The following is a 24,391-nucleotide window of genomic DNA, read 5'->3' as shown; positions in this document are numbered from 1 at the left end:
GTCACTTTTTTGGTGAGGTCATTCACTTTTCTTTAAAAAAAAACAAACAAAACAAAAACTTGTCGGTTCTTGTTGGCTTACTTTGAGTGTTGGCAGCGTGTTGTCATCCTGAGCATCAGTTTTTCTTTCTTTCCATAAATAAAAGGCTTCATTGAAACAATGTTGTCATGTCTATACATTTATTTTTTAATTCAAATGTCTGATGTGGTACATGAATTAAGACCAAAGATCATCACTTCAAATTGGTGTGATTGAGGTTTCCGCTGTTATGCTTGATATGGTCTGATAACCACCCAGAGGTCATGATAATGTTACTCTGTTCTGATAGAATAACTTCACTGTAAAATAAACTTTTATTTAGCATTTAATTTCTTTCCAGCCATGTCACAATAAAGCACATTTTTATGGAGGAATGTTGCTTGTCTTCTGTCAGCAGACTAATGGCAACCAACACAATGTTTACTTCGCCTAAATGAGCTGGCAGTAGTGATTTCATGTTATCTTAGCATTAGCTTATTGGCAGTACAACAACTTAACTTAAAGGAACAGTATGTAACATTTAGGGGGATCTAGAAATGGAAAATAATAAGAATGAACGTATATTTTCTTTAGCGTCAAATCACTTGAAAATAAGAATCGCGTGTTGTCGTTAGGTTAGAATGAGCCGTTTATCTTCTACAGTAGCCCAGAACGGACAAACCAAACACTGGCTCTAGCGTTGTCACGTTGTTGTGTAGCTGGTTGCACTGCAACCTCACCGCTAGATGCCGCCAGATCTTACACACTACACCTTTAAACTTTACAATAAATTTAAAGGTCCAGTGTGTAAAATCTAGCAGTGAGGTGAGGAGATTGCAACCAACTGAAGCCTCTCCCGTGTGCCAAGCGTGTTTGAGAGCCACGGTGGCCGACACTATGTTCACTAGCTAGTCACTAACCGTGTCTGCTGTTTGGTGCCGAGCGGGTAGTGTTCAGCAGGTTTCCTGCAGCCCAAAATGAGGCTATGAGAGCTGTAAGAGTGAACTAAAAGTAAAGTTTTGGGTTGTAAAATCAAAACAATGAGCTGAAAGAGGTTAAAAAGCTCAGTAGGGCTGAGAGGAACTGCAGAGTGAGTATAGTCACTAAAAGTAACACCTTTCACATTCAAGAAATCCTGTGATTTATTGTTTATATAAAACATTGGTTACAGCCTTACAACCTTAAATTACAGTCAAAGGCTTTCATGCCATTCAACTGTAGCTAACCCATGAGCTGCGCCTCCTTCTGATTGTTGGACTGACGCTCTGTGTACCGAGGGTGTGTCCATCCAAAGTTCACAAGGTTAATCGTTTTATTATGTGGAAAAGCTGAGGTGACGCGGGATGCACCGATATCGGATATCAGGCCGATACTGACTCAAATAGCTGGATCGGATATCTGTGACAAAGGGGCCGATCTATTCAATTAAATTCTATGTTTATGTTCCATATACATTATATACTGGAATTCCTGTTTAAAGGGGAACACTGCCTAAATTAAGAATTCCAATATCTTATTTCCATGGCCGAGGAAAGATCATTCAATATTTGTGAACATGAGCTGCTCTCTCTCTCAAAGCCAGAAACCAGAGAAGTCTTGTGATGTCATAGGGTGAAGGAGCCAAGTTAAATTCCTCATTATAAGATGTTTGTTGATAGACTGCGGTTGGTATTTGTGCCCTATGTGGTCAACCACAGCATTGAATTGTTAATAAATTGGCACCAGTTGATGGTAATTATTAGCTTCAGGACGCCAAGAGCCGCAATAGTTTTTCAGCAGGCTTTTATTTGGTTACTTGTTCATTTTGCAAAGACAAAGTTGATCTTTTTCTTTACTTTAGGGTGCCGTGGCATGTCCTATTTTGGTTGTTTTAGCGTAGTTTATCACACACACAAACACTCACAGGCTGCACGTTGCCATCCGTGCATACATCGAGAGAACTACTGCTGGGCATCTAACCACGAGTAACCTGCTGAATGAGCGTAGCTTCATGTAATACAAGCCTCGTTGTGTATGTGTCTTGGTGATGGAAATGTGGCTTAAAGGAATTCAAGAAGGAAGCCGTAATATAGAGTATAAAGTCTGGAGCTGCTCCAGACTTTATACTTGAAGACATCACGCATTGGTTTTTTTGGCACTCCAGTTTTTGGATTTGGGAGAGAGTTGTTCATGTTTACTAATATTTTTTGGACTGTCTTAGACCATATGAAGAACAGTGGAATTTGGAAAATGGGCGTAGTTCCCCTTTAAGTTTTTACCAATTTGTTGCTGCATTAAAAAGGTTTACACTTGAATTGTAATTCCTGTTCATTTTTAAACTTTTTAACCAGGTTGCACATGTACGATTTTATTATTTTAATAATAAATAACAATTCAGTAAATTTATATTTATGTATTTATTTGTTACCTTTAGTTTTACAAAGTTAGGAAAGCAATGTTTAAGTCATGTCTGATGTTGCCTTGAATGATCCCAGTAACTTCCACACAATAAGCTTATTAATTAAACACTGGTATCGGATCAGTACTCGGTATCGGCCGATAACCAAAGCCCAGATATCGGTATTTGTATCGGGACTGAAAAAGTTGAATCAGTGCGTCCCTAATAGTGACTCAGCCCCAAACGGCTTTCTGCCTTTTCCTGTTTGCATAAAATAAAGTGATACTTGGTCTACTGTATGCACTGTAAGCTACTATTGTAAGCTTTGTTATTGTCATATAATCGGTGAACTAAGTACTACACAGTTGTATTATTCCACAAGGTACCACTGGATGAGGTTAATGTTAAAAGTCTTACATGACTACAGGTGCAAAGTTGCTGTAAAAACAAAACATGGAGACAGGCGTTCAGGTTTAAAACTTTTATCTTCATCTTCATTTACAAAAAGAAGTATGTAGTGATGATGAAGTCACGTGGAAAATAATCACACTTGATTGACTAAAAATCACTGATGAAGACGAAGCACATTGTTTTCATGTCGGCTTATGTTTCTCCAGAATTCATAAAATGGTCGTTTGAATAAAAATATTTAAATAGACAAAACATTAACTGACCAGAAATGAGGGACACAAGCCGTGTTAAAAAAAAAATCCAATGTCATCGGCACAAACTTGAACGTGTTATAAGTGGACCTCATACAAACCGATTAAAAGTGTGTATAATAGTCCCTGTAATGTGACTCGTATGGAGCATTATGAAGCCTTGTGTGTATGTACAGTATCTGTATGCGTGTACCCACCGCCCAAATACAACTCGTTTCCAGTTGCAGGTGGAGTCCTTTAGTTTGCTGTCCCTTGAGAAGATTGTAGTCATTTAAAGTAGCTGCTCAAACTACTGGATTTAAGCCAATAAGTTAATCATGAACTAAAAACTATAGAGCAAAAATAAAAACAATTAAAAACAGCTGAAGCGTGGCTGTGTAGTGGAGGTCCTTGTGTCCTGCGGAGTCACGTGCCGGTCGGTGACGTTCTTACTCGGCATCGAGGACCATAATGTGTACAAAGAGTCCAGCTGAGGGGAGGAGGTCTCCGTTCTTATTGACCAGAGGCACATGTCTGTATCCTGTGTGGGAGCACAAAGTGGTTGCAGTCAGTGATGAAAAAGAGGAGAACACAAAGAGCTCTTTGTTGCAGAACTGAGCTCTCTATGCTCGACCAGAGACGGAGGATAGCTCCCGTCTCTGTTCATTTATGAAGTGTGAAAACAAAGAACCGTCAGTGGGTTTCATTAACAGGAAATTTTGCAAATATCCGCTGACGGTTGCCGAACTTACCCATTTTCAAGCTGTTGAATGGAAGCGTGTACTGCCCGACGAATTCGTTACCAGACGTGGAGTCGTGATCTTCCACGGTGAAACGCACCAGCGCTAGCTCCGGCACGAACACGTCAAACTGGAAGTTTTCATTCCATTCTGGGTTAAAACCTTCAACAGAAAAAGAGGATATAATAATGAGTGACTTGATGTATCACAGAAGTTACGCATCATTAATTTCTGACACATTCCTACGAGTTATTTGGTGATCGTTTAACCTGCCTCGTCTACTTCTGCTTCAAAGGCTGCCTTTATTTCCGTGAATACATTAGTTGTGTGCAGGTTTTACATGTTAAACACAGATACACAGGGTAGGTGGAGCAGGAGTTTGTTGTGGCTGTATTGCGTTCTGGTGTCTATTGAGGCTACTATTGGTATGTTCTACCATGGCTCTAGATCAGAGGTTTTCTAAGTGGGAAGCGGGCCTCCCCATGTGGGCTCCAAACAGTTTCAGGGGAGGCTCAGAGAATGGAATTGAAAAAATATCACATTAGTTATTAAAAGAAGATAACAGACTGGCCTAAATGTGTGTGATTTGGTTAAAGACATAGTTAGGAGATACAGTAGTTTTGGGGAATTTTAAGTTTTTTCCCACTTCCCTAGAATCAGAAACTAATAAATGCCGCAGGATAGACCTTTTTTTACGTGTTTGGTGTAGTCTGAAGTTATGACAAACAGCATTATTAGGCTATCTTGGCTCAACTGTTGATCCCATAGGCCAGGGGTTCATCAGGACCCCTTACAGGGGAGGTGCAGTAAGTGCTTCTACTTAAAAATAATGAACTTATTGTTGTGTGTCACAATCATTTCAGAGTTTCTATTGGCCCAAATCTAACGTGGGTGGGAGTAATGGACACAATATGCTAGTTTTATTGGTGCAAACAGTTCCCATCTGTTTTATTGTTAAAACACAATTTGATAATTTATAGCAAATTATTTTGCGGGCCCCCTGACAGTGTGCCACGGACCCCACTTTGAGAATCCCTGCCATAGGCATCTGGGAATTGAGTGAAACTAAGCAAGTAGAAGGGGGAGTGAGGGGGCATCTTTTTCCAAGCTTTGTCTGAAGGGAGGCCCACAGTCTCAAGACATTAAAAACTCCTGCTCCAGATGATCCTAAAGCCTAAAGTATATGACCAATATTTGCTCTTTGTAAACTGAATTGACAAATAAAAGTACAGAACACAACACTTGTATATAATGTTTGAAAGGAAAGGTACCATTGTTTTCAACAGCACTGGTCTCTCTCTTAGCAACATCAGCCGGCACTCCGTACACCTCCACCTTAACCAGCGGGTCCACTATGGAGGATTTCTTCTTGTTCACTTTGGGGAGCTGCTGGGCTGATATAACCTGAAGACAGGTGGGGGGTTAAATCAGAAAAGATCTGAGCTCTGCACAATACTGAACAGCAGGAGTTTGAACAGGAAACGACATAATGTCAGCGTGTGTTATTACAGCGAAACACTCACCATGATATGGAGCGTCGTGGGCTTCAGCCAGTCTCCTCGGGTCAGGGTGATGGGGTCGAACTCCGTGGCCGCGTCCCTCATGTAGGCCGGTTTCAGGATGTAGCCGCTCTTTCCGTTGACCAGGAATCTGCCCTGGTTAACATCCATTTCTTTGCAGGTGGTCTGGAAGTTTAAGGCCACTGAAAAGGAAATAATAAGATGATGAATCAGAAATGTCTCCCACTTGTTAAATGTCACGCTGGACTGTACACGTGAGAGTTTGTAATTCCCTCCCTGTGTCCCGTGTTATGTACCGATTTGGCAGCCGGCGTTCCACAGAGGCACCGGGTTGTAGTTGGAGGAGTCGGTCCGGGAGCCTGCTGGATAGATGCGGCTCAGCTTGTCCATGTTATGGCGGATGTAGGAATTAGCTGCAGAGAACACGTCGAGACAGAAGAACAGAGTTATCTACCGAGCTGAAAGCTAGTTTCTCCTAGCGCCAGCCGGTTTCATCTGGTATCAAAATCCTTTTAGAAAAATAAATGTTTAATTCAATTTTGTTTTTTACAACTTTGCAGTAGATATGAATTAAAATAGCTCTAAACAACTGTTTGCACTATGTAAATACTTTGTGTTGTAGCCAGGGAGGAAATTAATTCATGTTTATATATTGGTTTCAAGGTCTAAAGTTTAGAACTTAACAAGTAATCTAATGAGGTTTTCAAGAGACAAATTTATGCTTTATAAAATAATAGGGCTGTCAAATTTATAATGTGTTAGCGCAAATTTGTTTTATAGCCACTAATTTATTTAACGCATTAACGCAATTTGGGATTTCGGAGGCTGTAGCGGGCTCAGTTTTAAAGATAGGGTGGAGGATTGGCATCATATGAAACTAGAAAAATTTACCAACCGTGTCATACTAGCTTGTCGCAAAGGAGGCTAAATAACGCTCCAAACTTGTGCTAAATTTTGGCGAGGAAAAACTGGCATGGCCATTTTCAAAGGGGTCCCTTGACCTCTGACCTCAAGATATGTGACTGTAAATGGGTTCTATGGGTACCCACGAGTCTCCCCTTTACAGACATGCCCACTTTATGATAATCACATGCAGTTTGGGGGCAAGTCATAGTCAAGTCAGCACACTGACACACTGACAGCTGTTGTTGCCTGTTGGGCTGCAGTTTGCCATGTTATGAATTGAGCATATTTTTTTTATGCTAAATGCAGTACCTGTGAGGGTTTCTGGACAATATTGGTCATGTTTTGTGTTGTTAATAGATTTCCAATAATAAATATATACATACATTTGCATAAAGCAATTATATTTGTCCACTCCCATGTTGATAAGAGTATTAAATACTTGACAAATGTGCGATTAATTTGCCATTACATATTTTTATCAATTGACAGCCTTATAAGATAAATTTAAGATAAATCTTGACACTAAAACACTTGAGTGAATGCAGCCTGAAGTCTTCCTCACCCGACTCCTCTGCCAGCCCCATGGCCTTGTTCTCCTTGAAGGACGACATCTCGTAGAAGCTCAGGTTTTGTCTCGCGTCCTCAAAGCCGTGGAAGTGGACGCTCTTGCAGTAGACCACCATGTCCGACAGCTCCTTCGCTAGTTTCAGCTTCTTTTTCTTCTACAGCGTTAAATGGAAATTAGGTGTCAGTATAAAATAACTCCTAACGCTAAAAAATGTGCTAACTGAGATCATTTATTTGCTCTCTCTTGACCCCCACCTTTCTTTGCGCTTCCTCCTTCTGTTCATCCTCATCATCATCGTTCGAATCATCCTCCTCCGTCACGTCCGTGTCATCGGCCATAGCCGCTTCGGGAGCGAAGGTGGCCTCCAGTTTGTTTAGCCTCTTCCCTTTGATCAGGAACTTCCCCTTCAGCTCCTGGAGGGACGTGCACACACACATGAACAGCGTGGCCCCGTGAGTGACTGGTGGCAAAGGACAAAAATAAACTCTACCCAACAGAAAAGAGTGGATTCAAACCTCAGGAGATGGAAAGTCTGTGGGCATGCCGTCCCCCAGGGGGGAAGTGACGAGCGCACTGCCCAGGATGGAGCTCATGTGATGGGCCATGACTTCCTGCTGCTCCATGCTGCAGTGGTTCTCCAAGGAGATGATAACTGGGTAATCGGATGTCTGGGGACGACCAGACAAGAGAACTCAGATCAAGAAAACGTACGTGAGAGAATGCTAAATGGATGTAACTGGATACTAAACACACCTTAAAGGCATACTCCTTGATGGCTTTGATGGCGTCTTTGAAGAGGATCTTAGAAGTCAGTGTGTAGCCGTGGTAGATCTCTGGCTCGTCATCTGATCCGTCCCAGCAGTCCAGCTCCACGCAGCGGCAGCCCTTCAGCAGAGCCCTGAGGGAGTCACAGCCAGTATCAGTGACTGGATGGTTGGACTAAAGAAAGGCTTTGCAAAGCTGCCCGAGGGTTGTCGCTGATAAACCCCTAAGTATTAAGGCGACAGATGGTTAAAATGTATAAGACATCAACACCTATGAAAAATGCACTATAGCTTCCTAGAGCCCAAATGTCTTGTTTAGTCAGACCCACTGGTTGGCAACCAATAATTGTAATGGGTTCTATGGGTACCCACGAGTCTCCCTTTTACAGACATGCCTAACTTATGATAATCACATGCAGTTTTGGGCAAAAAACAGTCTTTCATGTCCACCTTCCATGCCTCCGTCAAACAGATATCTATCAGGTGATGTTTTTCTGGGATGCAGTGGTTTTTGACAAGCATTTTCTACTGACTCTGGCTGTACAACTGTCTTAGTTCACTCAGCGAGAGCACACATGAAAAATTATTTCCTGTCCTCAGCTTCCTCACATTGGGGATAGAGAGATAACCAGAGACCAACAGTTAAATTAATATCTGCAGACTGATTTTATCAGTCCACTGCAGCTACAGCAGCTGCAACCAAGACCCTGAAGGACAGACTCTCACAGGCTGGATGAAAGCCGTTACCGACCTGACGTAAGCCTCCGTGCTGCTAGGCCCTTTGAGCTGGTCCTCCCTGAGGTAGGTGTTGTGCGAGGAGGAGATGAAGTAGTTGTTGAGGGGCTGGCTCATGTCCTGGTACACCTCTCTGTGATCTGGGTTGAGGACCAGGGCCTCTGGATGGTGCATGTACATGAGGAAGCCATCTTTGGACAGCAGCTTCTTCTCCTTGGCTGAAAGAACATGAGGACATGGATTCAGAACAACAGTAACCAGGGAGCCAGACGTTTATCCAGTGTGTCAGTGTAATACATGTCTCCCTGCTGAAAAGACTATGTGTGAATCAGCTGAGTTATGTTCTGCACCTCTTGGCATTAAATAGGTTTCCTAACCTGACACAAAATGTCCTCAGCTGAGGTGCATGTATGTGAAACATTCATGTATTACATTACTTATATTTAACAACACTGAATAGACTGTTATCACTGAATATTACACGGCTTTGTTGAATACTGGATTCTGATTGGTCAATCACGCAGTTATACGGTCTTTTATTTCATTATAGCAGACCGTTGCTATGGACGCAGTACTGATGTCGGACTCTGGCAGACCGTTTTTGCGTCAGATTATTGATTTCTTAAAGGGACTATTTGTAACTTTCAGAAATGCTTGTTAACAGCGACACCTGTGGCCGTGAAATCAACGAAAGTCAGCGTCGGGCTCGCGCTTGCTCGCTCTAAATATACCTGAACGAGCATCGCTCAAAACAGTGAGGCGACACACGTCAGCTAAAAGCACAATATCACTCTATATTTCAGCTGCTTGGCAGTAATGTTAGCTGACCAGACCAAGGTCACTCCATGAACATGATTTAGATCTGATCCTAGTGTTGGCTTTTCCTGCCTCAGCGCAGGCTGAGGTAGTGGGGCTCTGCAGCGTGTCTCCCTGCTCTCTCCGCCTGCAGCCGGAGAGAGCAGGGAGACACCGGCACCCGGTCAGTAACGAGACGATAACGTGTCTCTCTGCAGAGCTCCGTCACTTCACAAGACACGGAAAAGCTCTGTTGGTCTGGAGGAGCTGCAGCATTTATTTCTGCACCCATGTCCACTGTACATTCACTAGATATTCTCAGAGCTACACTAACTCTTCTGCAGTGTGGAGTTAGCGCGCGTTCACGTCTAGAGGTGGAGCGAGCTGAGCGAGAACGCGCGCTCTGTCTGAGTGAAGACAAGCAGGCAGAGGAAGAGAGGCAGCGACCACACGCGAACGCGCATATGCGAGCGCGCTTGTGTCCTGACCCGGTACATTTAAACGCTTAAAAAGTTACAAACAGTCCCTTTAAGTAAGTAGCCGTGTAATAAGCGGGATAATGTACAGCGAGCCGGTCATTATTGTGAAATAAACCCTTCTGGAGCTTTGCGTCGTGGTCCGCATCTCCCTGTCTGGGTTTATTTCACAACAATGGCTGGCTCGCTGTACATTATCCCTTACATATTGTAGTTGCCATCAAAAGGCCTGTCTAAGGTTAGCAAGCTTCCAAGCATGATATTTGACTTGGAAAACTGCTAAAGTTGTAAATCTGTCATCAGGACGTAGTCTGTCACTTTCTGTTTTGGATTAGCATAATATTACCAGTCAGTGAAACTCACATGTTATCCGTTTTTGTTCCAAACTTCTTTGTTTCATCTAAAACTATTCACCAGAGCAGAAAACTGGACATTAAACAAGACTTTGGGCTTTAGAGATATTGTTTAGGTGTACTATATTAACTTTGGACAGAGTTAGGCTAGCTGTTTCCACCTGCTTCCAGTCTTTATGCTAAGCTATGCTAAAGTAACTGCTATTCCTTTAATCCAGGTCTAACTGTCAGAGCAGTATTTCATAATATATGATAATTAATTAACAGAGACAGAGTACATTAATAAACATTGCTGTAAATGCACCAGAGTTAGACAAATTTGTTCATCTGTGAAACACAAGCTCTCATTGGCCAAATAATTCCCTTTTACTCAGCATAGGATTCCTGCTCATTTTTTAGTTTTTCGGACACGAGAGTGAGGCCTTGCAGTTCACGTGTTAAATCATATTACGGACCAGGATTGAGGAACACCGCTCATCCACACTACAGAGTCACAACCTGAAACAAAAGCCCTGTTATCTCAGAACAGGAACTGACCGTTTTCATCTGGCTCATGCTTCTGGATGATGTTGTGCGCATCATCCAGTGTGGCTTTCTCTCTCTGCTCTTTCTTCAGGAAGTCCACCAGGTTTTGAGGACTCATGAGGCCCGCTGTTTTAGCGTACTCTCCGTAGATCACGTCTATTTCCTCCCGATGGGTCAACAGGTCATAGAAATGTTCAATCTCCTCTCCGGCCAGGTATCCAGACTTGGATTTGTCACATTTCTGTGTGATGGAAATGAAAGTTGGTCACAAACACTTTATATTTTACCTGAACGTTATATTAAAAAGTGATCTTATTATTAGTATGAATAGGATAGGGGTTAAGGTTAACTTTTAATAGCTCCTGAGCATATCTACTGTTGATTTGGACATTTAGGAATCATTAAAACTCTCTAAGGGGCATCACCTGGAAGAGCATCTCTGCGTAGTCGTCATCCACCTCGATGTTGACCAGACGCAGGAAGTCCTTGAGCTCCGACTGACTCAGCTTGTCGTCTTTGTTCTTGTCTGCTTTCCTCAGGCAGCTGAAGATCCAACTGAAAAGTTCGTAATGTTAAGGAGCATATATATATATAAACACATCTTTCTGTCTCGGCTGTGACTACTAGTGCCCGGCGCCGTGCAGCGGGAGAGTTCCTAGTCATGCTCACAGTCTAACCTCTAACCGCTACCACGATAAAGGATACTGCTCTGTCTTCTGCTGGGTGCTGAGGTTGTTCATGTTGGAGACCATTTTCTCCAGGCTGTTGACCCACTGCTTGGCCTCCTCCTCCGAGCTGGCGATGAGGTCCAGGTTCTTGCGGCGGCCCTTGAACATGATGGAGAAGCAGCGACCCTCCACCTGCTCCTCCGTGTACTTCCTCAGGCCCTCTGACTGACGGCCCATCCGCACCGCCGAGATGTCATCGAGTGAAACTGAAGACAGGAGACGAATTGCAAATGTTATTTTACACTTCCAGTTAGGGGTGTAAGAAAATATCGATACACATGAGTATCGCGATATTATGTTTCGTGATACTGTATTGATTCTCCAAAACGCTGAATCGAATTTTATTTAAACTCTTAAAATGTCTCGGACGGCAGAAGAACTTCTCTTTCGGAGGTTGTAGCGGAGTGAAGATACTGGCATCATATGAAACTAGAAAATCTAAGGAATCCATTAGTACCATGTCATACTTAGATGTCATGAAGTACGCTTAAAAACGATCCAAAATTAGGCTAAATTTTGGCAAGGAAAAACTGTCATGGACATTTTAAAAGGGGTCCTTCGACCTCTGACCTCAATATATGTGAATGAAAATGTGTTCTATGGGTACCCACGAGTCCCCCTCTTACAGACGTGCCCACTTATATATTATGATAATCACATGCAGTTTGTGGCAAAAACTTCCAGTACAAATGTGTTATTTTCATCTATTCTAAAAGTATGTATTTGAATATTTCTGCATACTGGGGTCCCTAAACTGTCTTGGAATTACATAAAGTGGGTATCATTGTAAAGCTGAGACTCTTGTGGATCCAATGAGCCCCATTGTATTCATGTGTGATCATGTTGGTCCCCATAGTAGCCATTTCATATAGTGACTTTTTTTTTTTACTCAGATTTTATACATATGGTGATGTGAAAAAAAATCGCAATATATCACCTTGCTTACAGTATCGCAATATATCACAATATATTGAATCGTTACCCCCAGTATCATGATACGTATTGTACTACCTAGATTTTTGTCAATACACAGCCAAACTTTCAGTTTATAATTTAGTAAAGGAACTTCCAATATGTTTAGTTGTGCTTAAAAAAAAAAGGCAGTTCTTTTTGGTATCTTCAGGCATCACAGACCAGCCTGCTTGGTAAACAGAAACCTGCTGTTTGCAGTTTACTGACGTCACATTACAAGTTTGTGGAAACTGAATTTCAACAGCTTCCTTACTGACTCGCTAATGTGCAAAGTTGTTGGATGCACCTTGAAGGGCTGCATGTCATCACACGTGGTGATAGAAATTATGACATACTGCAGTTATCAACCTGAGACTACATGAGAAGAGTTTATGGGTGTAATCCAAGATACATAGCTGGAGGTATTGCAACCACTCCTCCACACACTATAAAAAAAACACAATCTTGATAAACACACCCATAAAAAACATATCACTGCTATTGTGAGCAACCCAGTTGCGCATGATAATACAGACAGAAATAAATCTTTTATAGCCCTACGATCAGTCGGAATAATCCATCTGATCTGAGAAAAGACGGTTTTACTTGTGTCACCCCTGCAAAATGTGTTGGATGTTGTTAGGTAATAACTATATATGTCATAAATGAGGAAGAGGTGTGTCCACCACAGCAAAACACAGATGTGTGCAAGAGTCTTTTTTTTTTTCCTGGCGTGTCTCACACACATGCAGGTGGGAAGCTGGGACGGCCGCAGCACTCACAGGTCTGGTTGGACTTGAAGGTTTTCTTGGACTCGCGCCACATGGTCTTGCAGTCCTCCATGAGTCTGAAGTAGCGGGTCTTCTTCCAGGACGGGGAGCGGACCTTGAGGAGGTCTCCACCCTGCAGGAGGAACTGGAGGTGCGGATCTCCCTCCATACCTGTCAGACAGAGATAGAGAGATGGATTGATAGTTTATTGATCCCGAGGGAAATTCAAGTTTCCAGGATCACAGTTCCATAGTTAGTAGTGCAAAATACAAAGTACAAACAAATATACCAGATATAAAAATACAAGGAAATTAAGAAAACTGTTAAAATTGAATATAGTGCATGGTAACAGCTGTGATACAGGACTATTAAAAAAGTGAATATAGTGCAGAAGAGACTGTTAAAAATGAATACAGTGTAGGGTAACTCCAGTAGTTTAGTCTATGAAAGTTCACTGTTTGCATTATTATCTGTCCTGCAGACCATCCTCCTTTGAGACAATTCAACAGATTAATAACATCTGCAAAGCCCATTTTTACACAATCCATGTCAGCTGACTCACACCTTAAAACCCTGCTCTCTTGCCTCCTCCTTTACATTCATCTAATCAGAAAACTGCATGAAAGTAGTGGATGCCCACAAACCCACAAGCTGATTAAAAAGCCCTTTAACATGCAAAGTTTTATAGCTTTCAAAACAAGTTGAGACCTGCTGTGACAACAAAGCATGCAGAGTCTGACCACTGGATAACACACTTTGGTCACACCTGCTACAAGAAGATATTTCATATATTTCCTACCGATGAGCTCTGCGTTCATTAGTATCTCCTTCTGTCTTGAGGCATAGCGGTGTAATTCCTCAGATCTGCTGAACTTCGGTTCACTCTGCAGGCAGCTCATGGTGCTCTGAGCTGCTGAGCTGCTGCTGCTGGGACTCTACTGGACTGTGTTCACTAGGCGATGAGTCCCAGCGGCCAGTGTGTTGAAGGGCGTGTACTCAGCAGCAGCAGCTCCACTCAAAGTTCAACTAATCATCTCTAACAAGGACTCTGACAGCCAGCAAGGCACGTACTTCACATACAAGAGGAAGTGGTGCAAAACTTTTGTCCGGGTTTTGCTAAATGTTGGTAATGGTTCAAGTATGTTTTATTGGGGTTGCGTCCGAAATTCCATACTAACATGATATTTAGTATGCTAAAACAGTATGTGAGATATTTTTACATTTTTTAAATTTTATATTTTATACTTTATTTTTTCCCTTTTTTCGAGGTTGATTTCATATATGCAATTTACAGCTCGTAATTACGAACTGTAAAAAAAATGTACGTTTATAAACCAACTTTTAAGTAGTTGAGCTTATATATATATATATATATATATTATTATTATTATTTATTATTTATTATTATAATTTTGTTTTATTATTATTATTATTATTATTATTATTATATTATATATATAATTTTTGTATACCTTTACCTCTCCTGTGTTTCACTCTGTTTGCTGATGTTGCTGCTTTGACACCTGAATTTCCCTCCGGGGATTAATAAAGGTTCATCTTATCTTATCTTATAGACAGACTCATTAAGTACACTAGAGAAAACAACTTCAACATCCAAAATTGAAATAAAATTAAGAAAAAAAATAATAATAATAATAATAATGATAAAAAGAAAGAATAGAGTTAAAACAAAAAACAAAAAAACACACAAAACAAAAACAAAAAAAACAATACGAAAATAAGAGAGTAATAATAAATTAAATAAACAAATAAGTTGTGAGTAAGTAAGTATGTGAGATATTTTAGTATGTCCGAAACTTTTAGTGTGAAACCAATAATACGCGAATTGCATACTATTTCCGGTGAAATATTACAGTATGCAACGCTGGACACTACGGCGGCATACATATCCCACAATGCAATGCGGTAATAACAACAACGTTCATAATGGACGTTATTGGACATCTCTGTAACATGAATAACGCTTCAATTTAACTGTAAGTATAAGATTTCACTTTGAGAGGCGTAATATATATTTTAAATTCATTTTGATTCTCACAAACCGTCATTGTGGTCACATTAGGTTGGCACTGGTCACCATGGTTACACGTCTCCAACCGGCAAGGAGGCTCTCCGGAAATGACGACATAAATTACAGTTCAGTGCGTCCTAAAAAAATACATACTAACTAACTACTGTTTATTCACACTAAAGTATGTTGAACGAATATTTTATAATTTTTTTAAATATTTTTTTTATACTGTAAGGTATTTTTGCAGCATCTGAACATACGAATATATTGTATTGAACTTTTGAAATAAAATATAATAAATAAATAAATACATCTGACCAACGACTTGACCAATTCTGAAGACAGTTAGACTATTTTTGAAGACAACCAAAGACCCTGTCGTTAAATAACATCCAGACAGTGAAGCTAATAATAATCAGATATTCCATAATAGTTAACCTTAGTTTACTTTAGCTGCTAGCTAATAATCTCAAATGTGGCAATGCATTGATTAAAGCAGCTAGCTAACATTAAAGGTCCCATATCGTGCTCATTTTCAGGTTCATACTTGTATTTTGTGTTTCTACTAGAACATGTTTACATGCTGTAATGTTAAAAAAAAACGTTATTTTCCTCATACTGTCAGCCTGAATATACCTGTATTTACCCTCTGTCTGAAACGCTCCGTTTTTTGCGCATTTAGACGAAATTGCAACAGAATTGCGTTGCTAGGAAACAGCTTGGGTCCATGTGTACTTCCTGTCCGCTGATGACATTCACATACACTGCAACCAGGAAATAAACTGGGACACATTTAGAATGTTTATGTTTAAAATTGTGTCAAGGGTCTAAATATTGTATATTCGTGACATCACAAATAGACAGAAATCCTGACAGCTTGTTTCAAATGCAGAGTTTCTGAATACGAGCTGTGTGTATTTCCCTGTTGATTGAGTGTTTCGATACTTTCACAGTATTTATATAGTACTAAAGCCTGCTTTATAATAAAAAAAAACATGAAAATCTCACTTTTTTTTATAATATGGGACCTTTAAGGTCACTACAGAATACGTTTATGTGAGACTAAAGTTAGCGGGTTGTTAGAAAGAAATACAACAAATGTTTACAATGTGGCTATGTTAATTTATTGAATTGTTTATAACGGCTGAAAAAAAAAATATGTGTCTATTTTGACAACACATTTAAAATGTAAAATATAAAGTTACAGCCTTGTAATGTTGACTCTTGGGCTCCATCTAGTGGCGACATTGCAGTTCTGCAGGGAGCTGTGATTTGGATTTACCTCAACCCAGGTCAGGTTTACTCACTTTAACAAGGCGTGTTATGTGCTGTAAAACAGCTCAACAATCCAGTGAATGCTAAGAGGACAGAAATATGGACCTATTTATCACCCCTCGATAACAGTGTTTGCAATAGTGGGTTTGCTTTTCTACTCTGGTTAACTAAAAACCGTGTGCCCTGTTTTGGTTTGGCAACACTGTTTGCACCAAGGTGAAACTAAGGTGCATTACAGGAGCCACACCTTTTAGCTCAGTATGAACTAACAATTATACGGGTGATCTTATTCGAACACATTTTGTTCAGTATAAAACAGTTAATGAGGTAAAAAAAACGTTTGATTGCATCGATTAAAATGTATGAAAAGTGATTTTACTCACATGTCATTCAGGCCTATTCATTGTAGGAAAAGCCTGGAACAAAAGTTAACTTCCAACAAATGCAAAATTTATTTGTTAAACAAAAATGTCTCCTACCGTTGTTTTTCTTTTCGATCCCATTCGTTTCCATCCTTTTATGAATTGTAGTCTCTCTCTATTTTATTTGTTTATTCCTCCTTTCATCCAAAGTTGCTCCTTCTTTCCATGTGCGCAATGTAGGTAAGAAAAGGGTTGGAGTTGGAGTTGGGATTGTTGAACCGAGGACAACACCAGAGGCGGCGTCACAGGTGGATCTCTCTCTCCTGGCGATCTGAATGGTGTCAGCACTCCTGTAGGCTCACACACCGGTTTGACAAGCCTGCATGGAAGCTGCACTGCTGATGTCACAACAAGGGTAGGTTACACCTTGTTGCCATTAGGCATGGGCCTGGTTAACACAACATACCGACTGAACAGAAGGCATTTAAAGCATGCCACATCATGCAGACAAAAATGAAAACTTTTAATCCACACTGTTAAGAATTTCCCAGTAAAATAACAGTAAAGAACTGGCAGCAGGGTTGCCATTATGTTACTGTAAAATTAACATTATTATACTGTTGCTGAAATTTACAGCTTTGCACTGTTAATGAAAAATACAGTTTGAACTTTATTAATTTCACAGTATTTTACAGTTAATTTACTGTTTAAAGATACATTATAAAGCTGTTTTTCACCTTTCTTTTACATTATCTTACTGATTTGTTTTAATGCACTATTTAGGTTGTATTTTTTACATATAACATTATTTTTTGCCTAGATGAATAGACTTAGCAGGTTACAGACATAGGAATAGTCACACTAAATACAATTAAAGGCACTTGTTAGTGGAAAAAGGCTATAATAGACTTGTTGACACTTTTCCCAAAATGTCTGTCTCTAGCTGGCTACAAGCACAGAATGCAAACCACAACAACATGTGAGTGAAGAAAAGAGCTAATTCACTGATTTTACAATCATGTACAATGTTCAAGCCTCACATGTGCAGATCAGGTCCCAGAATTAAAAACATACTGCATGAAACTGTTACTGATGATACTTTAGACAGTTGATCAGCAGTAACGTGCTGTTTTTTAAGAATGCATTGTAGTTCAGTTAAAAAACGGCTTATGAGCGTAATTTAACAGGTTTTCTTTTGTATTAACAGTAAAGCACTGTTTTTAGCAATAACAGGTTAATACTGTTGAAATCCTGCTGTAAATTAAAGGCAATTGTTTACAGTGCATGCTTCTTTATAATCCTGCTCTCTAAAACACTTGCAGGGCCAATTCCTCACCTATAAAGGAAACTCTAGATGTGAGCAAACAGGGAGGGGATTGGTAACCTGAGAAGCACACAAAAGCTTCAAGATCCTGTGATCAGGTTTACTTGTAAAAATGTACTAAAAAATGTTATAAGTGATAATTTGTACAAAAATATAACAGGTGTGATTTTGAACAAAATGCTACAAATGCGCTTATTCATAAAAAACTGTCAAGAACTATATTTACAAAAATATCAGAGATGTGATAACTTTGACTTTCAAATGTTGAAACAGATTAACAGAAATAAATGTTGCATGTTTAAAATGTATCTGTGTTTCCTACCATCATTGTTGTGGAAATAATTGTTAGCAATTATTGTGAGGAATAATTAACATTGACATGTGATCACATCTATTATTATTATTATTATTATTATTATTAAAAGGTGATCTGTTCAACTTTGTTATTCAGGAAGTTTGTATCAAACAAGTAGCCCTTCGTACTCAGTACCCTTGAAGTAGCTCTCAGTTTCAAAAAGGTTGGTGACCCCTGATTTATACAGTGTGGAAATTTCCTATATCACTTCATGTCTATGTTGACTTCTTCTAAAGCAGCTTTTATGCAATTGTATTCCCATGTCCCTCATTTAAACACAAGGTAAACATGATCAAGAAGGCTGAAATGGCAGAGTTGGCCCGCTGCCCGGCCACACATTGGAGCATATTGGTTACACTGAATGGGACAGATGAAGTTTTTTTTGCTTTCCTTTTCATGTGCAGCTTTAGCCTTGGCAGGATAATAGCACTGCAATCACTGGTGCGTTGGGGCTCTTGTGGCTCTCAGCACTTCCCTTTCAGGCCTGGCTTACCCTCAGCGCACTGTCAGCATCAGGATGAGTGAGCTTTAATGCAGCATCAGGGGGGGAGAGAGAGAGAGAGAGCTTCCGGGCAAGGGCCGACCACTTCCACAAAAAAAAACCCCACGAGGTTCAGGGAAACACGCAGGAAAACAGAGGGCAGCGTTGTCTTTAGATTTGTATCATTGCCCTTGATGCATATTTGAGACAAGAAAACATGAATTTTATCTTGGTTTCACATTCCATTCACTTGCACCCTTCATCTGGGAGCTTCTCTGCTCCATATGAGTCATTTGGGCTCAAGTGCTTTGCTCAAAGGCATCTTGAAGTACCTGACGAGGCTGGAGGGAGTTTCATATTTACTTTCTCTGTGCAGATGTTTTTACCATTTCTTGTTCCTTCCATTTAGCCACTTCATTGGCTCAAAGCAACAACAACAACAACAAAAAAAGCTTTAGTCATGCCCTGGCCAGCTGCATGGCCAAACTTTGTGTTTTTGTAAAAATCATTGCACCCAGGTAAAGTCCTTTTGCAGCAACGGTTTGTGTATATCAGTGGAATGCATCACACTTAACTTGGATGGTATGTTGAGTGATTTCTCTCTTGTTGATCAAGTCTCTTTGCTTGATGACTGTGCCCATAGAACAAGCAAGAACAGGCCCCACTGTTTCCTCATACGGATACCAGCCATAGTTCTGCTGCTTTTCTCCAAAACATCGTCATGTCTCGTGCAGTGCAGTGACATAGATCCTTGGTTCTCAACCCTTAAATTTATACACATTAGGACATGGACCCCCATTTGATAAGATTTTGCTTCAGAGACCTCCATCTGAAAGAATAAGACAAGAATTCTACTTGTCAATTACAGTTGAGGAGATAACTTTGGATAAATGAAACCTATCAGAATAGTCACTCTTATGACTTCCTCTATAGTCAATTAAATATTGAAAATAAACTATATTTTATATTTTTTTGGGGGACCACCGGGGGTCCCCGGACCCCTGGTTGAGAACCACTGACATAGATTATGCAATTCCTGGGGTTACCAAAGGATATAGTCCAAAAGAGGAAGTTACATAGTGAACAATACATACAAAGACAATATGTAAACAGCTGTCTGATGTGTGTACCTGCCGCAAATATTTTTTTAAAAAGGACACTGAGCTATGAACACTGCATTGAGTTTTAAGCACAGCACACTGTCCATCTAGTTTTAGTTTAAACTTCAAAATTCCAAACTCCAACATGGAGATTGAAATATTAAATTAGTCTGCAATAAACCTTAAACATAACTGTGGCCTGTCAACTATTCAGTTGTGGAAAGTGACCAAGTAGTCAAGTACTGTATAGCTACTTAAGTACAATTTTAAAATATTTGTGCTTTTCTTGAACATTTCCATTTCATGCTACTTCATTTTTTTTCTACAGCTCTATATTTTAGAGCAAAATATTGTACTTTTTACTCCACTAAATTCACTGTGTTTAACAGCTTTAGTTGCCCTACTACTTAGGCCTACTTTTCAAAATTTTACATGCAAATTATACAATTACTTTATAGCAATAATGAATTGTTATAGGTCAAACTATCGAGCTTTTTATAAATCAGTTAAGATTAGCGCCACAAGTACTGCTTATTGTTGATGTTAATGATAAAAAAAATACAACACTGACAGGGTCCATTCTGCTTAATGAATACTACTTTTACTTTTGCTCCTTTGGTAACAATTTGAATGCAGGACTTTTACTTTTAGGCTAATGGGGTAGTTTCTATAGTATAGTATTGTTACTTTTACTTAAAGTAGGCAGATTATTTTTGGCGTCATTGGGCAAAAATTCTGTAATAACCTTTCAGTATATTTTAATTCAGGTGTTCTGAGAGAAAACTAGATTTCTGCACCTCCTCGTGGCCTTAAAAAAATCTGTGACGGGAGACTTTGGCCAATCACAGGTCATTTCAGAGAGAGAGAGAGAGCGTTCCTATTGGCTGTTCATTCAACGGAGGCAGCTGTCAACCACTCGGGAATTCCAATCAAACAGTCAAACTAGGCAGCGCTGATCAAATATTAATAAATATACTGTTACTGCAATGCCTATTTATTATCCTTAAATGTTTTCTGAAACATCTTGTAGCTGTTTTACAGCTAAACAGTTCACTACAAGATGTTTCTGAAAACATTTTATACGAGAAAAAGGCATTACAGTAACAGAATATTAATTCATATTTGATCAGCGCTGCCTAGTTTGACTGTTTGATTGGAATTCCCGAGTAGTTGACAGCTGCTCAGAGACGGCAGGCTCCAGCTCGGCTCTGATTGATTTTCATTATGTAAAGCCTGTGTTTAGATGTTTGAACGGACTTGCTCCTCTGCCTTTTTGCAAATACATCCTGAGACTACAGAGCTGTAGCAGATCCACCAGAGCAGCTTCAAGTGACAATTGTAAAGTTCAATTCTTCAGAGCATCTTTTGCTCAGACAGCTTTTTCTGTGAAAGGAGTGAAGTCTTGGAACTCGCTACCTGATAACTTGAAATCTGCTGTAAACTTTACCACCTTTAGGGGAGAGCAACCAAATCCTGTTTAATTTTTGTTGTTATCTGTACCCATTCCTGTTTTAATCTCTTATTTTCACAAAAAGCCCTTCTAGGGACAGGTGTTGCAAATTAGCATCCGCTATAAGCACTATGATACTGGCATCAGATAGCTGTTTTAAGTTGTCTGTGTACATTGTATTGGTCCCTATTAAATAAACCATGAATGAATGAATGATTGGTTGTTTTCCTCCGCTCTGTGAAATCTTGCAGATGCCATTAGGAGCACCGGAAGACACAGAGGCACATGATGTTTTTCAGATTACCTGTCTCATGCACTACTGTCAGGATATAGTGATATAGTGTTTTATAAAAATAACTTTTTAAAATCATATTTGCTCAAATTCTACCCACTGCAGCTTTAAGTAAATGATGATGATGATGATGATGATGATGATGATGATGATGATCACCTATTCTTGTTGTATTTCCTTTATGCCTTTGAAATTTGACTCTACACAGCTGGAAAACTGAGCAAGAAAAAAAAAAAGTAGGCACACACTCAGAGGCGTTAGCACCCTCTATTGGGTGTACTACTCTGCACACCTTTACAAGTGCAGAGTGTAAGAATACAGTATCTGCTAAAATATTTCAACTAACCGGCATGTCATGCTCCATGAACTACAGTTCAGTAACTTATCACTGTGTTTTATTACTTTCATTTTAATTCTCGCGAAGTTCCACATTCACAAGTGTAGATTTACCCCCAAAAAAGCCTAATTTCTTTGTATTTATGAAAGAAATGGAATTATATCTGTCAACAATTTCTTCCTCACAAAACAAAAAAGCAATGAAAACAATGAATGCATGCAATATCTTTAAAGTTTTTTAAGTGAAATTATTGTCATACTCTAGCGTGGTCTTTTTTTCTTATTATTATTATTTTATTTTTTTTATTGTGTTTTTATTTATTTTTTTCATTTATGTTGGTTTTGTTTCATTTCTGTTGTCCTTTTATGTTTGGCACAGCTCTTTGTTTATGTTTTCGCTATGCTTCTTTTGAATGTAAATGTTTTAATGTTTTCTGCTGTTCAAGAATCAAGATTCAAGAGTTTTATTTGTCATTTGCTCCTATAATAAGTACACTAGAATTCTGAGCAGTTTACACCAAGTCAGCTTTAAGAAAAGAAAAAAAGGTAGAAAAAGGCACAAGGTAATTACAGTACAAAATAAGTAGCACATTCAACTCAATAACACAATAAATAAATAAATTATTAAAATTGAAAACGCCCTCAGTGTAGTCAATAAATAAACTAAACTACCCTCTGCATAGGAACGATACCCCCAGAATACAAATATACAGTATATATGCTCCATGACCATGTTAAAAGAACTTGTAGCTCTCATATAAATATTATTATATTGCAGATGCCATAAGAGCACCGGAGGACACAGAGACACATGATTTTTTTTCAGATTACCTGTCTCATGCACTACTGTTTTCTGTTTCCAAGTTTTTTCAGGATTTTACAGACATTTTGGCAGACTTTAAGGAGAGGAAAACATGCACATTCTCAAAATTGTTTGGGGTGCTAGGAGTAGATCCCCTCCAATATGTACTTTTTTAAAAAAATGACTTGTTCCCTCACACACGTTTCGGTCAACAAGGACCTTCATCAGGACATTAAAGGGACCATCTGTAACTTTCAGAAATGCTTGTTAACAGCGACACCTGTGGCCGTTAAGTCAACGAAAATCAGCGTCCTGCTCGCACTTGTGCTCGCTCTAAATAGACATGAACGAGCATCGCTCAAAACAGTGAGGTGACACACGTCAGCTAAAACCACAATATCACTCTATATTTCACCTGCTTGGCAGTAATGTTAGCTGACCAGACGAAGGTCTCTCCATGAATCAATGCTGATCCTAGTGTTGGCTTTTCCTGCTTCATCGTCTGTGCCGGGGCTCTGAAGCAGCGGGGCTCTGAAGCAGCGGGGCTCTGAAGCAGCGGGGCTCCGCAGCGAGAAACGTTATAGTCTCACGACCGCAGCCGGAGTGAGCAGGGAGACTCCGGCACCCGGTCAGAGACGATAACGTTTCTCTCTGCGGAGCTCTGTCACTTCACAAGACACGGGAAACCTCTGTTGGTCTGGAGGAGCTGCAGCATTTATTTCCGCACAAACGTCCACTGTACTAGATATTCTCAGAGCTAAACTAACTCCTGCTGTGTGGACTGAGCGCGCGTGCACATCTAGAGGTGGAGCGAGACAGTGAGAAGGCACGCGTGAAGGCAAGCAGGCAGAGGAGCAGAGACTTCAGCCACTGTGATCTTTACAGATTGGTGGGTTGGCCCTCCCTTCACACCAGGCGGCTACAACACTGGCTGCTCTTGGTCTACAAATCCATTTTGGGAATGACCCCTCGCTACCTCTCCAATCTTCTGTACATTTCCGACAGCAATCGCCGTTTAAGATCCAGTGACTTCATTAGGCTCATCATTCCAAAAGTCCGTACTGTGTTTGGTCATAACTCCTTTCATTTTGCCGCTGCAAATGACTGGAATTCACTACAAAACACGCTCAAACTAACAGCTCTCACCTCTCTCAACATGTTCAAACAAAAGCTGCAACAAGTCATAGTTGATTGCTGTACTTGCTGACCAGCCCTCACTTCTCTCTCTCTCTTCCATTTTTACAAAGAACATCCAGTAATCCGCCTTTTTTTGTACATAGTGTTTATTAATTTACCTATGCTGTTTTTAGCCATTTTCTCATGTGTTTGTCATACTGTATTGTATCTGTGCTGTTTGTGTCACTTGTGTGGACGTCATCATTGTAAATGAGAATTGGTTCTCAATTGATTTTACCTGGTTAAATAAAGGTCAAAAAAAAAAAAAAGAGCACGCATATGTCCCGACCCGGTACATTTATACGCTTAAAAAGTTACAAACAGTCCCTTTAAAACTAAAAAAAAAAAAAAAAAAAAAAAAAAAAAAAAATGTTAATGTCCTGATGAAGGTCCTTGTTGACCGAAACGTTGACTAATAAAGCAGAGAAAAGTGTGTGAGGGAGCAAGTCATTTTTTTTTTTAAAAGTACATTTTGGCAGACTTTTGCCACACTCAAGGTGGCGACGTCTCTGTTCCACCTTCTGAGTTTGTACGTAAAA

General features: G+C 39.9%; 1 protein-coding gene and 1 long non-coding RNA gene across 5 annotated transcripts; one reads left to right on the top strand and one right to left on the bottom strand.

Annotated features, from left to right (window-relative positions):
* Positions 1-2,861: 2,861 nt before the first annotated feature.
* Positions 2,862-16,886, bottom strand: LOC119499387 (1-phosphatidylinositol 4,5-bisphosphate phosphodiesterase delta-1-like). 4 transcript variants are annotated; one of them, XM_037788683.1, is made up of 15 exons: positions 16,654-16,886; positions 12,844-13,038; positions 11,124-11,352; positions 10,844-10,973; positions 10,431-10,659; positions 8,286-8,487; positions 7,524-7,668; positions 7,286-7,438; positions 7,025-7,183; positions 6,765-6,924; positions 5,593-5,709; positions 5,300-5,478; positions 5,048-5,180; positions 3,789-3,938; positions 2,862-3,577 (listed from the first exon to the last, which is right to left on the bottom strand). In XM_037788683.1, the coding sequence occupies exons 1-15, from the start codon at positions 16,685-16,687 to the stop codon at positions 3,486-3,488; spliced, it is 2,307 nt and encodes a 768-aa protein (XP_037644611.1). In that variant the 5' UTR covers positions 16,688-16,886; the 3' UTR covers positions 2,862-3,485. The 4 variants fall into 4 exon arrangements, with proteins under 4 accessions (XP_037644611.1, XP_037644612.1, XP_037644609.1 ...); XM_037788684.1 differs by having other exon boundaries at positions 12,880-13,038; positions 16,654-16,883; XM_037788681.1 differs by lacking the exon at positions 16,654-16,886 and adding an exon at positions 13,667-13,832.
* On the top strand, positions 16,107-17,978 carry LOC119499388. The gene is made up of 3 exons (XR_005209385.1): positions 16,107-16,191; positions 16,777-16,951; positions 17,859-17,978. It is a non-coding gene; the product is annotated as an uncharacterized LOC119499388 (long non-coding RNA).
* The last annotated feature ends 6,413 nt before the right edge of the window (positions 17,979-24,391 follow it).

The sequence above is a fragment of the Sebastes umbrosus genome, chromosome 12 (genome assembly GCF_015220745.1).
Source record: "Sebastes umbrosus isolate fSebUmb1 chromosome 12, fSebUmb1.pri, whole genome shotgun sequence".
NCBI classification, from domain to species: domain Eukaryota; kingdom Metazoa; phylum Chordata; class Actinopteri; order Perciformes; family Sebastidae; genus Sebastes; species Sebastes umbrosus.
Note: the sequence above shows the minus strand (reverse complement) of the source record. Positions and strands in the feature narration are given on the sequence as shown.

Bases quoted from the DNA above. Each gene is read 5' to 3' on its own strand.
- LOC119499387 (XM_037788681.1), bottom strand. From the start codon at position 13,766: ATGAGCTGCCTGCAGAGTGAACCGAAGTTCAGCAGATCTGAGGAATTA. The intron at 10,974-11,123 runs GTATCCTTTATC...CGAACTTTTCAG, and splicing joins ACCCAGCAGAAGACAGAGCA to TTGGATCTTCAGCTGCCTGA. The intron at 3,578-3,788 runs GTAAGTTCGGCA...GCTCCCACACAG, and splicing joins ATTCAACAGCTTGAAAATGG to GATACAGACATGTGCCTCTG.